Genomic DNA, 17,401 nt, shown 5'->3' on the forward strand with positions numbered 1-17,401 from the left:
GCATCTCTGAGATTTCCCTAATCAATTTTACCATTTCCATGAAATTTACCATTAAAGTTATAGATAAATACGTAGACAAACCAAAAACAAAAACAAAAACTAGTTGCTGTTGAGTCAATTATGACTCATAGCAGCCCTATAGGACAGAGTAGAACTGCCTCGTAGAGTTTCCAGGGAGCACCTGGTGGAGTCCAACTGCTGACCTTTTGACCTTTGGGTTAGCAGTCCTAGCACTTTATCACTATGCCACCAGGGTTTCCCACAGACAAACAGATGTATATAATTTGCCTTTTCTTAAATCGTGGCTTTATCTGGGATTTCTAAATAGGTAAGGGGAATGTGGAAACCCTGGTGGCGTAGTGGTTAAGTGCTATGGCTGCTAGCCAAGAGATCAGCATTTCGAATCTGCCAGGCGCTCCTTGGAAACTCTGTGGGGCAGTTCTGTTCTGTTCTATAGGGTCACTATGAGTCAGAATCGACTCAACGACAGTGGGTTTGGTTTTTTTTTGGTTTAAGGGGAATATGCAAACATTTGTTTTTTCAGTCATATTAAAATTTTTTTTTTAAATCTGGGTGGTTTTCATCAATATTTTTGGCAAAATATTCTGTGATCCTGTTGCAGTAATTAAAAAAAAAAGCCTTTATTACAAAGAGCATACGTTTTACAATGAATGCATAACTTTATTCATGAAAATTATCTCTTTTTTCTTAGATATAATTTTTCTTCAGGGAACTGAAGTTATATTTAAGGTTGCTCTCAGCCTACTGAGCAGCCAAGAGACACTTATAATGGAATGTGAAAACTTTGAAAATATTGTCGAGTTTCTTAAAAACACCCTACCTGATATGAATATGTCTGAAATGGAAAAAATTATTACACAGGTATGATTGGATGATAATAGTAAGATATAAGACTATACAGCGGCTTCTCTACTGATTATAGATTATACTTTTTAGCATAAAAATGTTTTACTTGACAGGTATCACTGTTTTTGCTTTTGTTTATTTGATCAGATACATTTAGAAATGAGACTTTAATGACATATCTATGTTGAGACATTGGCTATGCACAGGAAAAGTGGTTTATGCTATATAATAAGTTGTTCAGGACCCTTTTAAACTTAAACCAATGGTGAGACTGAAGGTAAAACTGGCAGAGTTAGGAAGACTGAGAAAAAAAAAAATGAGACCCACTTGCCTTTGTAAATAGTGTTAGTTCTGTTTTAAAATCTATAAGGAGTACATCTGGCAAGAGCATAGGTTTTGGAATTAGAAAGTGTTGGGTTTGTGTCTTTGTCTAGCTCTTTTATTAACTGTTTGACTTGTGCATATCACCTTAATTGTCTGAACCCTAGTTTCTTGGCTCCAAATCAGGACAGTACCTGTCTGAGAAGCTTTATGGGGCTCAGAAGAGGAGATCTGATATATCAGTCGAATCAGGAAACGCATCCAGGTGCTCAGGAACTAGTAACGGAAGGAAGTTGTTCACATCCCTGGTACTGACGTGGAGAGGGAAGATATAATAGTGTTACCAGGCCCAGTAGGATCCAGAGCTATGGAGTGGGGACCTGTGGTGGTGGTTGTGATCTTGGAGAGCCAAGCAGGGAAGGAACGGAGAATTACCCCAGCCTCTTTGTCCTGCCTCCTCTGATCTCCTGTTGAGACTTCCCATTGGCCATACCCAACCTGAAGCCAGCAGGCAAGAAAGTGTGAGGAGTGCAGTTCACAGGGGTCAGCCTCCCAGAGCAGAGCGGAGTTAAGGAGGGCAGAGCATGACTCTAAGAAGCAAATGAAGAGTATGGTAATCAGCACACCATCTATCTATCTAGTCCTTGACTCTTCATAGGGACAAGGTAAATGGTCATTATGTATGGATGTTGTTTATATGAAATGAACAAGCTAAAGGTCAGGCTTATAGACAAGGCGGTCATGCTTTCAGAGCCATGGTAAAGTTTACCAGTGTCCTGGAGGTACTTAGGGCAGTAGAAAAAAAGCTAAGTAGAAAGAAATCAAGAGAAAGGCAGTTTGAAACCTTGTTCTAGTATCCTGCCTGACTAGTGTGTGACTTTGGGGTTTCTGAGTCTCAACTTCCTCATATATAAAATAAAACTGGAGTAATAATAAGTGATCCTATTACAATTTCATTTTATTTTTAGGAGCAACTGTAACCCATTAAGTTAAAGAATTTTATGCACTGTAACACACAAAAATATGAACTATTATTGTATAATCACATATATTTTCTTTCCATTACAAAGAATCTAAGTCACAAGCAGGTTACTCCGTAAATATCTATGAACAATTTTTATATGTTAAAATGCTCTGTAAATTGAAAGGTATAGCTTTTATGTAACTTTTATTTCCTATTTATTGATGTATTAATTCATCAGGAATACCTTTTTGACTGACAGAGACTGTGCTTCTAGAGGAGAAGTGATACTTGAAATCAGATCACTTCTAAAATTAGTGAGAGAATTGCCTGGCTTAGCAGTCATTACTAGGGTTAATGGATAGAATTTATAGGCAGGCAAATTTGGACTCAATATTAGAAAAAGCATTCTACAAATTACAGCTGATTAACTTTGGAATGAACTCCTGATATTGAAGGAGACTTTGATGAGCTTTAGTTTTCTGCAAATAATGCAGAAAAAGCACAAAGAAAATAAAAGTAGACATAAATGTCAGTATCTTGAGATGATAACCTTTTAAATTTCATTTCACACATCTCTTTTTGCTTATATACACATATAAATAAGTATACAGTTTTACATACATAACTGAAAATAATACATAACCGTTGAGTAACCTGATTTTTTTTATGGAAAATATGTAGAGTATTAAACATTTTCCCATGCCAATAAATATAGATCCATACCATCATTTTTTCTTTATTTTTGTAATTAGTTTACTTCTGTTGTTGAAAATATACAGAGCAGAACATATACCAGTTCAATTTCTACATGTACAGTTCAGTGACATTGATGACATTCTTCAAATTGTGCAACCATTCTCACCGTCCTTTTCCAAATCATTCTCCCCCAAGTAACATAAACTCCCTGCCCCCAATCTTTCGAGTTGCCATTGTCAGTTTGATCCCACATAGATAGTTCTTAAAAGAGCGCAGTGCTCAAGGCAGACATTCTTTTCTAGTTAAGCTAAACCATTGTTTGGTTTTAAGAAGACTTTCAGGGGATATTTTTGGCTTAAGGTTTAAGGATGATCTCAGGGCAATAGTTTCTGGGATTCATCTAGCCTCCATGGCTCCAGGATGTCTGGATTCCATAAGAATTTGAAATTCTGTTCTGCAATCTTTGAGCAAAATGTCTATACCATCATTTTTAATTGTGTAAACAGTCCATTGTATCCCTACCTACTTGATATGGATATTTTAGAATATTACTTTGAGAGGGCTGATGTGGTAGTTTAGTATTCCCCTATTTAAATTCTAAATTTAACGATGAGATTTGACATGGTGAAGCAGAGCAATCAGAAGTCATGTCCTGTTTGTTTGCCTTCTCCCCACAGTGTTAGTGTAGACATCATTGCTGAAATGGCAGCTGCCACCTCACCTTCACCTAAGCAACTTTAGACTAAGGAAGGGTTACCTGTCCTCTAACTTAGAAGCTTACTGTCTTCCTGGTTGGTGGTAATACAGGAGAGCAGAAGCCTCCTTAAACTTTACAGCTGTATACAGTGCTCAGGATATGCCACTTTAAAGATTCTCTGTGTGGTAGAAAATGGAAGTGACCCTTGAGAGGCTCACATGGAATAGCAAATGGATGCTTATTATAAAACCTCTCTGCCCCATTAACAAATAAATTAGAAATGCTTTTGTTCTCATTATTATGGAAATACCCTATGCAATTTCACTTACCAATTAGCAAAGATTATCTCTAACACAGATAGTAATTACTTAATAACTAGTATTATTTATGTGGTATACTACATTTTGGGAGATAGTTACCAAAGGGGAAACAAACAAACCCATTGCCACTGAGTCATTTCCAATTCAGAGGAACCCTATAGGACAGAGTAGAACTGCCCCATAAGTTTCCAAGGTTGTAAATAATTATGGAAGCAGACTGCTACATCTTTCTACTTCAGAGCAGCTGGTGGGTTCAAACCTCTGACCTTTCAGTACTAGATTGTAAATAATTTGATTGCAAAATACTTTTGAACATTCATTTATTGTAGTGATATGGCTTCATTATAAGATTGTTTTAATTGCATAGATATAATCTATGTGTCCTCATATTGACAGTCAAACCTGTTATTATTCCTTCGAGTATACCATGATCCACCTCATTAAACAGACCTTTGGGAGTATGTGTATCTCGGCATACATACGAAGGCCAGGCTAACCCATGGCATCTTCACGGCAGGTTTTTGAGATGGACATTTCTAAACAACTACATGCCTATGAGGTGGAATATCACGTGCTGCAGGATGAGCTTCAGGAATCTTCATATGCCTGTGAGGATAATGAACCTGTGGAGAAACTGGAGAGGGCCAATAGCCAACTGAAAAGACAAAACATGGACCTCCTAGAAAAATTACAGGTAAGAACGTCAAGATTTAACCAAAAAAGCACTCCAGTGCCTCCTGCATGCATAGAGCTATATCAGAAATGATAAGGACATCTAGGTAGATCTAATCACTGCTGATTAAAGACCTGTGTATCCAACTGTGTCCAAGTGTAGCCCCCCCAGAGGGGCTACAGATGCACATGTCAATTTAATTCCACTTGGGAGATAAAATGTACACTCACAAAATAGTTCAATGGCAATTCAAAGCAGAATCTGGTTAAATACCTATTGGGTATAACACATATTTGATTAAGTTCAAGGGAGCAAAAGTTGAACATGGGAAATTGGGAAAGTCATGGGGCATTTGAGGGCTTAAGCTAGAGTCTGAAGGGTTGATGTAAGAAATGTGTGAGGAGGGTCTTTAAATTGGGTGGGGAGTAGAGGGCGGTTGGTAAAAATAAAGGAGGGCGTAGGAGAGCGTCAGTTTGGCATGAGTTGAAGATTTATGTTTGGTAGACATGTATAGGAATCCCTGGTGGTGTACTGGTTAAGAGCCATAACTGCTAACCAAAAGTTCAACAGTTCGAATCCACCAGGAGCTCCTTGGAAACTCTATAGGGCAGTTCTACTCTTCCTGTAGTGTCGCTATGAGTTGGAATCGACCCGACGGCAACGGGTTTGGAGACATGTATAAATATGATGGGAGCAGAATTGTAGATAACTTTCAGTGTCAAGCAGAAGTGTGTGACTTTAATCCTGGAGACAGTGAAATCTCTCAAAGCTTTTGAGCAGTGCTTTAGAAAGATCAATCTGGAAACTTTGATGAGGAAGGATTAGGAAGAGAAGAGAAAGAAGGGAGATCAGCTAGAAGATGTTTGCAGAAATCTGGTTCAGGATGAGACTTGCTTGGAGTAAAACTCACAGAAATGGAAAGACAAAGGAACATATCTGAGGAAGGTAAAGGAAAACATGTCACATACAGTTCCTGCCATCAAGGAGCTGACAATTATATGGGAATATAAAATACTATATGTTTATTTATGCATAAATTTACAAACACAATTAACGATTTATTGCAAAATAGTATTCATTATCTCCAACATAGTTTTGTATGCATTGTGTGTACAAGTCCTAGGGGTGTGGCTTAAGGAGTGATGGGAAGGTTAGAAGGTGAAACTGCTGGGGCAGATGAGTTCTAAGTTAGAACTTAAGTATGCATTGGCTCCTTGGTTTCCACTTACCTCCCACCTCCCGAACACCACACCTGCCCCAAACCAGAAGACACTAAAATGCTTTCCTTTTTATGTGATGAGCCCTGATAAGACCAGCCGAGAGAGAAAAAAAAAAAACTAGGGAACTCTAGAGTAGTTGCCCAGAAAGAATAGGAACCCTGGTTTCCTTCACTTCATCCTTTTGTCCCTTTTCTTTTTCAAAAAAGAGCTGACATTATCTATTTTCAAAATAAATTAAAACTGGTGTATTGTCTCTTTTTACTTAGATGCTTCAGTGATGAATACTTAGACGTTTTTACTTAGATGTTTCAGGAATAATTAAGCATTTCCTTATTAGGGAAGGTGGATTTGTACCTATATTTTATAGTATCATGGTTTTTATTAATTGTTGCAAACTTTTTTATTGGCTGTTCAATGTAGTCATCCTATCTGGGTTCCCAAGTTTTATGAGCACCCCTGACACCCTTAAAAACTGGCAGGATCCCAAGTGTGTGTTTCCAGTCAGAAGCTTATTTTAGCACTGCAGGGTACCTGTCAGGAGTCTTCTGTTTCTTTTTCAAGCATGTCACATCCCACTCACTCCAGGGGAATATCAGTGTGGAGTAGGACGCCCACTATTGTGGGGTGATGATTTAATAGGGCATTAGTGGTGTATTCAGTGAAATGAGATAAATTGTGTTAGTATCATAGTTATATTTTTGAGAAACCTAAAAATCTCTGTTTCATGGAAGTTGTCAGAGTGTTTGTTTCACACAATGTTAAGTCACTGGATATAACTGGTTAATATATGTAAGGTCTGACTGCTGCTATAATGAAAAATCAGAGTTCAAAAAGTTTGATTTAAAGGACTTTTTTTTTTTTTTCTTTCAAACAGGTAGCTCATGCTAAAATTCAAACCTTGGAATCAAACCTGGAAAATCTTTTGACCAGAGAGATCAAAATGAAATCTTTAATCCGGACCCTGGAACAAGAGAAAATGGCCTATCAGAAGACAGTGGAACAAATCCGGAAGTTGCTGCCAGCAGATGCTCTAGCCAGTTGTGAATTGCTGCTGAGAGACCTAAACTGCAATCCTAACAACAAAGCCAAGACAGGAAATAAGCCATAATGTAAGAAGTGCCATTTCAGTAGTAAGTGCTACTTAGAGTACAAAGAAGAGTCTGTGTGCTGGCTGAACGCTGGACTCCAAAGCTAATGGAACCACCAAACACCCGTGCTGAGCCTCAAGTCAGAGCTGGTGGACTGCGTGCTCTTAAGAGCCTGCAAACCCTAAGCCATTGTACAGATGTAGGCTGGCTGATGGCGGTGGTTGACAGCTGTGTACATATATACAAAAAGTACATAAGGGATTCATGCTTTCAGAGAAAATGAGTAGATGTATATTTAGAGCAATTTTTTAGTCAGAACTTCATGAAATCCACACCAAAGGGAAGTTAAAGCGAAATTCTCCTTGGAGACATGTCAAGTCTTTTTTTTTGTCTTTGTAGTGAAACAAAGCTAGAGCATCTTTGTATATTGAAATATACTTGAAAAAAATGAATGTATTTTTTTCCTCCAAAGAGCAGCATGTTTCACTCAGTAGTAGAGAGGGGGAGGGGTGGAAACATTTATATAACTTTATATGTACCTCTCGTAAAGTCTACTGACATTGTGTACAAGGGGAAATCGACTGACGGGCAGTCATGCTTCTGTGGGTATTTCAGGAAGATGGGAGCCTTGCTCCCCTGCCTGCCTTGTGCCAACTAGCATGTTGCACCCACATGCATTTTGAATCTGGTTAGTCACTACTTTAAAACCCCAAAACCCATGGCCATCAAGTCAGTTCCGACTCATAGCCATCCTACTTTAGACATGTGTAAAGAGAAACCGAGATCCAAGTTAAAGGAGAATGTTGCTAATTTTCTAGCATATTAGACCAGCATTGTTATTCAAGGAGCCCTGGTGGCACAGTGGTTAAGTGATACGGCTAACCAAAGGGCTGGCTGCTAACCAAAGGGCTAGCAGTTCACATCCACTAGCCACTCCTCAGAAGCACTACGGGGCAGTTCTGCTCTGTCCTCTAGGGTTCTCTGTGCTTCGGAATCAACTTGATGGCAATGGGTTTGGTTTGGGTATTACTCAAACCAAAAATATCAAACCTAAAACATTTAATTTAGGACCCAAATTGTCAGGGTTAGCTTTCTACCATTTTATTTAAATTACATCTACAATTGTGAACTGACTTCTCTTACTTGGTGCCGTGGTCAGTGGCATCCATTTGCCATTTTCCACCCCAAAGTAAGAGCTCTTAGTTTACTTCTCTACCTTAAATGAAGGATGAAGAAATGCAATCATGATTGGTTTTCTAAAGAAAACATGCTGGGTTGAGATACCTTTTTTTTTGTTGTTTGTTTTTGGCCAATTGAAAGAATCTAATAACTCTAATTAAATTTCCTTTCCATGTAAAAACTTACACAGGAACTGTGAAGTGTTTAAGAACAAACTCTGTTAAATTCCATTGGAAGGGAAGGGGAAAGTGGCACTGAGCCCATGTGAAAACCTAGGGTTCTGCCTTTGGACTCCCAACTTCCTCAGCCCACAGATAGCTGATCAGAAGATATTCATGCATGCTGCGTGTGTAAAAGGATAGTGATTTTCAGAGTACACATGCAGTTGTCTGTGTCAGAGATGATTCTATCATGGTGCTTCTGAAAGCTGATGCAGCATTTTTGCCTTGCCAAACAAGATTCATCATCCCTGCTTTCTGCAGTACCTGTATTATCACAGGTGGACTAGCTGAGTTAATTTCCTTCAAAGGGAGTTTGTTATACAACAAAGTTGAAATTCATTAGAGGGTAGAAGAGGAAAGCACTAAAGCTTTTGGGAAACTTTGATAAGCAGATGAGAAGCATCTGAAACCCCCTTTAAACTGTCACTCAGCATAGATGTAATGACTCTAGTGACAGCTAAGCATGCCCTCTAATGCAGGCTGCTTTTTCTTTTTTAAAGTCTTATTAGTTAAGTTAATGTAACTTCTAGGTTCTGTTTCAGTAGCAAGAAAATGCTGATTCTAGGTACCTCATTCAGTTGGGGCTCCCAAATGATTCGTTGCTAACATTTCCTGAAAAATTTTCTACTGGTAGGAGATTTTTTTTGTTTGTTTTCGTTTCCTACCAGGAATATAACAAATATCATCTTGTTACTGTCTGGTGATGAAAATTGCCTTATGTGTGGGATGCACAGGTGGTAGCCAAGGAATCTCCCAGCTGGGAAAAGAAACTTTCTTTCTGTGGTTGAGTTTAAACTTTTTTCTGGAATGTTCAGAGTCAACATTATGAGTTACATTATTGTGTTCAGAAACTAAGGTAACTTGGCTACAATATTTTCTTTTGAAAATGAGTTTTCTTTTTCCTTTATGATTTTTTAAAATGTTGCACCAGTTATGCTTTGCGCATTGTTACGTCTTCATCAGATTAATGTAATGTCTAGTTCATTTCCAATAAATACATTGCTGCAGTTTCCTTGGCTTACTGGTTTTATTTTTGCTGGTAGGAGAGAAGAAGCTTGTGAGTCCTTTATAGGATGTACATGGCTTGGCTTGTTATTTTGTAAAATATATAACATTGATAATTCTTCGTAATAGAATCAGAAACAATGGGAATAATTTTAAGAAAACATTTATGAAAGCCTTTTACTCGTGACTATAAAAGGAAAATGGCAACAATACTGACAGATTTGCATTCTGCTCCTTTTATTTTCTAGGCCCCCTCATAGATAGCAAGGGAGAGAAAGAAGATAATGGTTATCTTTTCAAATTGAATTAGCTTCCATGTAATTGAGTCATGGGAGTAACTCAGGACCAGGCAACATTCTGTTCTGTTATACATAAGGTCACTATGAGTTGGAGCCAAATCAACAGCAACCAACAGCAACAGCAATTACGAATTAAGGACATTTACTGGTGTCACTTTAATAAAATGTTAAAATATTATTATTTTAATTGGTGGCACTTTGAAGACTAAGTCCTTTTGAGGACTAAGGTGTGCCTGACCCAAAGCCATGGTATTTTCAGTCCCCTCATATGCATGCAAAAGCTGGGCAATGAATAAGGAAGACTGACAAAGAATTGATGCCTTTGAATTATGGTGTTGGTGAAGAATATTGAATATACTATGGACTGCCAGAAGAATGAACAGATCTGTCTTGGAAGAAGTACAGCTGGAATGCTCCTTGCAAACAAGGATAGCAAGACTTTGTCTCATATACTTTGGACATAATGTCAGGAAGGACCAGTCTCTGGAGAAGGACATCATGCTTGCTAAAGTAGCAGGTCGGTGAAACAGAGGAAGACCCTCAATGAGATGGATTGACACAGTGGCTGTAATGCTGGGCTCAAATGTAGTAATTGTGAGGATGACATGCAACTGGACAGTGTTATACAGAGAATTGCTATGAGTTGGAACCAACTCAGCAGCACCTAACAAAAACAACAAAAACTGATGGATATGATAGGAATGTGCTTATATCATATATATCTGTCTTAGTCATCTAGTGCTGCTATAACAAATATCACAAGTGGATGGCTTTAACAAAGAGAAATTTATTTTCTCACGGTCTAGTAGACTAGAAGTCCAAATTTAGGGCTTCAGCTCCAGGGGAAGTCTTTCTCGCTCTGTCAGCTCTAGAGGAAGGTCCTTGTCATCAATATTCCCTGGGGCTAGCAGCTTCTCAGGTACAGGAACTCCAGATCCAAAGGACACACTCTGCTCCTGGCACTACTTTCTCGGTGGTATGAGGTTCCCCACTTTCTGCTTGCTTCCCTTTCCTTTTATCTCTTATAAAAGATGGTGCAGGCCGCATCCCAGGGAAACTCCCTTTACATTGGATCAGGGATGTGACTGAGCAAGGGTGTTGCATCTCACCCTAATCCTCTTTAACCATAGGTAGAGATTATGGTTTATAACACATTGGAAAATCACAAAGTGGAAGACAACCACACAATACTGGGAATCGTGACCTAACCATGTTGACACATTTTTGGAGGACACAATTCAATCTATGACAGTATCTTTCAGAGTATTCTCAAGTATGTTTGTAATTAAGAGAATTTTGTATCTTCTTGCTAATTTTAGGACTAAACTATTATTTTTGCTTCTGAAAGGTCACAGCCTTGAAATCCTTTTGGAGCAGTTCTGCTCTGCACACATGGAGTCGCCATGAGTTGGAATCAACTCAAAGGCAACTAGTAATAATATATAGCAGTTAAAGATTTTGAGAAAGAAGCAATGTAGTGTAATCTCTTACTATCCATGTTGGCTTACTCATTTTCTCACTGACCAAATATTTTTGTCACTGTGCTTCATTAGATACAGGAAATCTGTCATTTGATGGCATGCGGTATTTAATCCTCTAATATGCCACTCTCATTAGCTGTGATGTATTGAGAAAAGCAATGGATTTAGGCTGGGAAGTCTTAGATCTTCCACCACTTTTATTCACTCAACAAAGAGTTTGTGTGTGCCTAGTCCAAGCTGGAGTCCTGGTGACGCAGTGGTTAAGAGCTCTGGCTGCTAACGAAAAGGTCGGCAGTTCAAATTCACCAGCTGCTCCTTGGAAACCCTACTGGGGCAATTCTGCCCTGTCCTATAGGGTCATTACGTGTCAGAATTGACTCGATGGCAGTGGGTTTTTGGTTCTATTCCAAGCTAGGTATTGAGTATTCAGGGATGGAAAAGGTACAGTCTTTGTCCTCAAAGAGTTTGTGGTCTATGTGGAGATAATTCGGAATGTTTCAGTTATAACAGAGGTGTGCACAAGTGGCAAAGTAATACAGAGGAGAATTATTAATCCAGCTTGGAGAGGAGGGGTGTCAGGGGGTTTCTGAAGAACTGAGGGATGCTTGACCTGAGCCTAAGAGAACCAGTAGAAGTTGACTAGGTTGTGTAAAGCAATAAATGAATGAGAGAGGATGGTATATTCCTGAAATCATAACCCATTCCTTAATCCTGAAGTATGGTTAATCCTGAAAATATACTTCTTCCCATGGTGGGGAGTGGGTGGGAGATGAGTCTCCTGACAGATAAGGACTCTTCCATGAAGGTCTTTGTAGACCATGTGATGGAGTCTGACCTCTACCTAGACAGCAATGGGAGCCATTAGACACCTATAAGCTGGGTAAGGCATGATCAGATTTACTCCAATCCATCTTATACATTTGGACAGAAACCAGGGAAAAGAAGACTACAAGTAGGTGAATGTGTTAAAAATCCAGTCCCCTCCACCCCCCAAAATAGAGCATTATCTAGAGCATTGAGTGGCTTTTGGGAAGGAGAGGCAGCCTTGACTTGCCCCTCTCTGGTATAACCAGTCACTGAAACCTGATAATTTTGCCTCCAAAATACTTTCCCATTTTTCCCTATCCCCACGGCTGCTACCTTACCTCATGACACACCTCTGATGGGTTAAACTGAGAGCGTCCCCCTCTCCCAGGGAAAACTCCTAAGCAATTGATATTGAGCTGCCTGGATTTGTTTTGCTGAGTGAAATTTGCAGGCAGAAATTGAACCTGAATGGCTCAGTTGAAGAGGTGAAGAATCTAGGGAGGGAATCAGCTGGAAACCTGAGAAAACAGTAGAAGAGATAGTGGGGATTTTTCAAATGAAATACTGTTTGCACTGGTTACATATTCTCTGTGCAATCTACCTCTGACATTCTGTCCGATATCTCACATTGAAAGTGCTTTGTGGTTGGGCAGAGGAATATGCTGCATTCTAAACTATGGGTCTGTTAGATCGGTTGATTGATCAATGAAACAGTAGATTGTCAACTCTGACTCATGGACAGAACAAAATGTTGCCTGGTCCTGTGTCTTTCTCACAATCACTGGCATGTTCTAGTCCGTTTTTGGAGCTATTGTGCCAGACCATCTCACCGAGGGTCTCCCTCACCCTGGCTGGCCCTCTACTTCACCAAAGATGATGTCCTCCTCCAAGAATTGATCCTTCCTGATGACATGTCTAAAGCAAGCAAGTCGGAGAGTGTTCTGTTGTGATCCATGAAGTTTTCACTGGCTAATTTTCAGAAGTAGATCATCAGGCCTATTTGCCTAATCTGTCTTAGTCTGGAAGCTCTGCTGAAAACTGTCTACTGTGGGTGACCCTGCTGGTATTGGAAATACTGGTGGCATAACGTCCAGCATCATAGCAACACATAAGCCACCACAGTATTGCAAACTGACGGATGGTGGAAAAGAGGCCAGGCTGGTTATAAAAGTTCCAGTATTCAAGTCCCTGCAGTGGTTCTGCTTTTCTATATAAATTAAAAACAGGGATTCTGATTTTAAACATCAGTCTCAGGAGCTTTGTTCTTATGAGTCCACTGAGGAGAAATGGATCTGTGGTTTTTGTGTGGATGAAATCAAATGTCTGCACCTCTAAGGCCCCAGACTAGAGCAAACTCAGTGGGGTAAATGACATCTTTAGGGTGATTTTTTGTTTTCTGTCTTTTTTATTGTTATAGGGAAATAACCCTAGAGCATAGGGATGTGATGTTGGGCAAATTGGTTTTCTTAGTAATAATGCTGCTTTAGCAATCACAGGAAAAGAAGTAATTTTTTCTAAGAGTGATTCAAATGTTGCTAATATATTTACACCGTACGGTTTCCGAGGAGCGTCTGGTGGATTTGAACTGCCAGCCTTTTGGTTAGCAACCACACCCTTAACCACTATGCCACCAAGGTTTCCTACATATTAGCAGTTTTCTTTTACAACATAGAATTCTTATGTGGTCTGATGTTGCTTCCCTTCTTAAATCGAGTTAATTTGCAAGTTCATAAATATTACTTTCAATAGAACATGATATTATGCAGAAATAATCATTTCCAATAAACATACATCTTATTATGTTGCATGTTCAAGAAAGTCTCAGAGGACTTTACCAAGTGAAATGAGTACATTTCTTACGTTGACTTTTACCAACTTGGGCATATTTGATTTTTCTTTATGCATTTATGTTCTATTTCGTGTAGCAAACAATTACTCTGTTCCAGTCCTTTCTGCTCCCTAATTTAGCCTTTTTATAGTTAATTGGGTACTTGTAGAGAGAAATCACTGTTCACTGTTTAATAAGTCTATTAAAGCTTACATAATTAGAGTATTCAGTAGAACTTTAATAGTACTCATATTGAAAGCCACAGTGCAAGCCAGAAAGTGATGTCCCAGTGACCTGAGTGAATTAGTATGCTCGATTTTCTTTCCATTTCTCCTCAAGCTTAACTTATCATCACTTATGTATGCCCTTGAACAAATCGTCCTAGGTGGTCAAATTATTAGACAATACGTTTTTCATACTATGTCTGTGAAAGGATTGGGTAACATAATGTTGTTAGGTACTGTGGAGTCGACCTTCCACTCATACAGACCCCATGTGACAGCAGAACTGGCTTATAGAGTTTTCTTGTCTGTAATCTCTATAGAAGTGGATCGCCAGAGCCTCCAGGTGGTTTGAACTTACAGCCTTTCGGTTAGCAGCTGAGCACTTAATTGTTGCGTCACCACAGCTGCTTGCATAACATAATACAAGTGCAAGTTTTGAAAATATGCTTGCTCACCAAACCAAAAAACCCAACCCGTTGCTGTCGAGTGGATACTGACTCATAGCGACCTTATAGGACAGAGTAGATCTGCCCCATAGGGTTTCCAAGGAGCACCTGGTTGATGCGAACTGCCGACCTTTTAATTGGCAGCTAAGCTCTTAACTGCTGCGCCACCAGGGGTCCATACTTGCTCACGGTTGTCTTTTTCTGTTCTGCTCTTCCTGAAAGGCTTTGTACCATCAAATGGAGTCCTACAGATGCTTCCTTCTCAAATGTTGCCCTCATGAAGCTATACTCAACGTGGTCACTGAGGTTATACTGATTATCATTCTCTGAATGAATAAAGGTCGTCAAATAGAGAAGGCCCACGACTAAGGAACTGTCTTTTTCTACCACCATTGCCCTGTGCTGCATCTTTTTTCTCAGCGTGAGGACACATGTTCTTATCTTTATAGAGAAATATAACTAGAACACACATCAATAGTGAGATAAACTGTATGATTCATTTTTTTATTCATTCAACAAACATTTATGAAAAGCTTATTCTGTGCCTGTCAAGTGCTAAGTGTGGGAATACCATCTTATAGAGAAGACAGAAATGAAGAGGCAATATAACACAGTGGGATATGTATCATGCTAGACGTAAATTGTTGCTTGTTGTTAGGTGCCGGTGAGTCGATTTTTGGCTCATGGCGGCCCCAGGTGACGGAGTAGAACTGCTCCATAGGGTTTTCTAGGCTGTAACCTTAACAGGAGCAGATTGACAGGTCTTTCTCCTGTGGAGCCACTGGGTGGGTTCGAACCGCCATCTTTTCGGTTAGTAGCCGAGTGTTTAACCGTTGTACCACCGAGGCCCCTTGGATGTAAATAGGCATTTTTTGTTAAAGCAAATCGGAGGGCCACCTAATCCAAGCTTGTGGGATTGGGAAAAGCTCTACAATTAAATGTGCTGCATTTACATACTCATCTGCCTTTATGTACAGGACCTGAAAAGAATTTCAGTCTTAATGTGGCCAGTATCTTCTAGTACATAGCACTTCGTTATAATATTTCCCATTTAAAACACTAGTTTTATTATCATTATTATTATTATATACATTTAAATGTCAGTGTAAAGAATTTGCTTACAAAACCCTGAAAATTTTAAGAAAATTGACATCACTCTCACCACTACAAATCATCATTAATCTTTTGATATATTTCCTTTGTCACTATTTTCATGCACTTTGACATAGATATAAATACAATTCTGATGCTGATATTGTTAACATAAAGTATGCCACTTGAAATCTCTATGGGCATAAATTTTAAGTAGCTATTAAAATGGCCAAAGTTTACTAACATTTTCCATATTTAAACAAATTCATTTATTCTTCGGATAAAATCATGTGACTGGAATAATTCAACTACCTACTGAAAAAACACTGAGTGAAATATGACCAACTGTCTTTCCTATTCCATAAAATCTATGCCCTAAGAGTTTATAAAGTGTTTGGGGGATTCCCTTCATTGTTTAATAAAATGATGCTTATGCTAGAACCTCAAGTTTATAGTCAATTAAATATGCCCGTATATTATCGAGGCTAGCATCAGATTTTAAAAGTATTTGTTTTTACGTTCCAAGCATTGTAGATGTGTTTTGCCCCCCCAGATCATATTGCAACATCTGGAAAATTATGTTCTAATATAATTCAATACTTTCCTGGAAAGAGTAAAGCATATATATAAAAACCATGGGTAAAATGACACAATTTGCTTACGGTACTTAAAGTCATATTTCTGTGGAAATTGTGATGACTTTCTACTTTGGGAGTATAATCTAAATATAAGCCAGAGCCCTGTGTAGTCCAATCTCATCTTTCTGTAGCTTTCAAAGTCCAGCAACCAAAGTTAAACAAATCCCAAATAAAAGAGATCCAATTTGTAAGCCACAGCTCCAGGCTTATAATCCCCTTGCCTCTCCCCTTTAATTCTACCACAGCTGGACTCTTTCGCTCTTTCAACTCTCTACCAAAATGTTCTACCAGCACTCACCCTAAGGAGCTATCCAGCTCTCTATTTTGTAGATCACCTTAGCCTCTCTACTTCTAGTTTTCTCCATGTTCTTCCTGTAAGCAAAAATCCTTGTTCAGAAGCCCAAAGGGGGGAAAGGGCAAGATTATTTCTGGTTCTGTTGCCTAGTATTAATTTATTTTTGTGTCTCTTATCTAACTTTTTTTTTTATCTAACTTACTGTAATATGTAGGCTTGTGGATAATTTCAGATTCCCCACTTCATTCAGAGTTAAAGACTGTAACAGGGCACCAAGTTAGCATCACCTGACATTCTTAGGAATAAGTTTGACACTATCCTTAACGCTGGCTCTCATTCAGTCAGTGGCATTTATTGGAATGCTTGTCAGAGAACTGGGTTAATTGTTCATGTTATAAGATAGAAAAGATTCACAAAAGGTTGTATAGATTTTGGTTAGAATTAAGCCTATAAGCTGACCATGATGGGTACATTACTCTTTGGTGTTGAGTCAATTTCGACTAACAATGACCCTATAGGACAGAGTATAACTGCCCCATAAGTTTTCCTACGCTGTAATATTTATGGAAGCAGATTGCCAGGTCTTTTCTCCTGCACAGTGGCTGGTAGGTTTGAAACACTAACCTTTCATTTAGCAGCCGAGTACTTAACAATTGCACCACCAGGGCTCCTTGACACGTACATTAAACCGAAAAACCAAACCCATTGCCTTCGAGTCAATTCTGACTCATAGCAACCCTATAAGGAGAGAGTAGAACGGCTTCATAGGGTTTCCTACAAGCGGCTGGTGAATTTTAACTGTTGACCTTTTGGTTAATACCCTAATGCTTAACCATTAGGAAGGTATAAAAAGTAAGAGATAACAAAAGCGAGATAATGAAAATGTTTATTGTTCATGCCTAAATGATCAAGTCAGCTCCAAATTATGAAGCCATGATTTCCACCCTGGGCCCTTTCTGCCCAGTCCCCAATTTCCACCATCCACAAGACTATCTCAAATAATTAACATCAACAACCACACCAAAAAGAGAAAGAAATCT

General features: G+C 38.9%; 1 protein-coding gene across 6 annotated transcripts in view; it reads left to right on the top strand.

Annotated features, from left to right (window-relative positions):
- The window catches only part of TBC1D4 (TBC1 domain family member 4), a 240,840-nt gene extending 224,301 nt beyond the window's left edge, over positions 1-16,539 (top strand). For 2 of the 6 annotated variants that reach the window (XM_010589408.3, XM_023547295.2), the window contains 3 exons: positions 713-882; positions 4,383-4,559; positions 6,633-9,283. In XM_010589408.3, the coding sequence (XP_010587710.2) occupies positions 713-882; positions 4,383-4,559; positions 6,633-6,866 (581 nt within the window). In that variant the 3' untranslated portion in view covers positions 6,867-9,283. Of the gene's footprint in view, positions 1-712; positions 883-4,382; positions 4,560-6,632 lie in introns of all 6 variants that reach the window. The other 4 variants (XM_064270034.1, XM_023547296.2, XM_023547297.2 and 1 more) reach the window with 3 other exon arrangements.
- Positions 16,540-17,401: the final 862 nt, after the last annotated feature.

The sequence above is a fragment of the Loxodonta africana genome, chromosome 17 (genome assembly GCF_030014295.1).
Source record: "Loxodonta africana isolate mLoxAfr1 chromosome 17, mLoxAfr1.hap2, whole genome shotgun sequence".
Taxonomy (NCBI): Eukaryota; Metazoa; Chordata; class Mammalia; order Proboscidea; family Elephantidae; genus Loxodonta; species Loxodonta africana.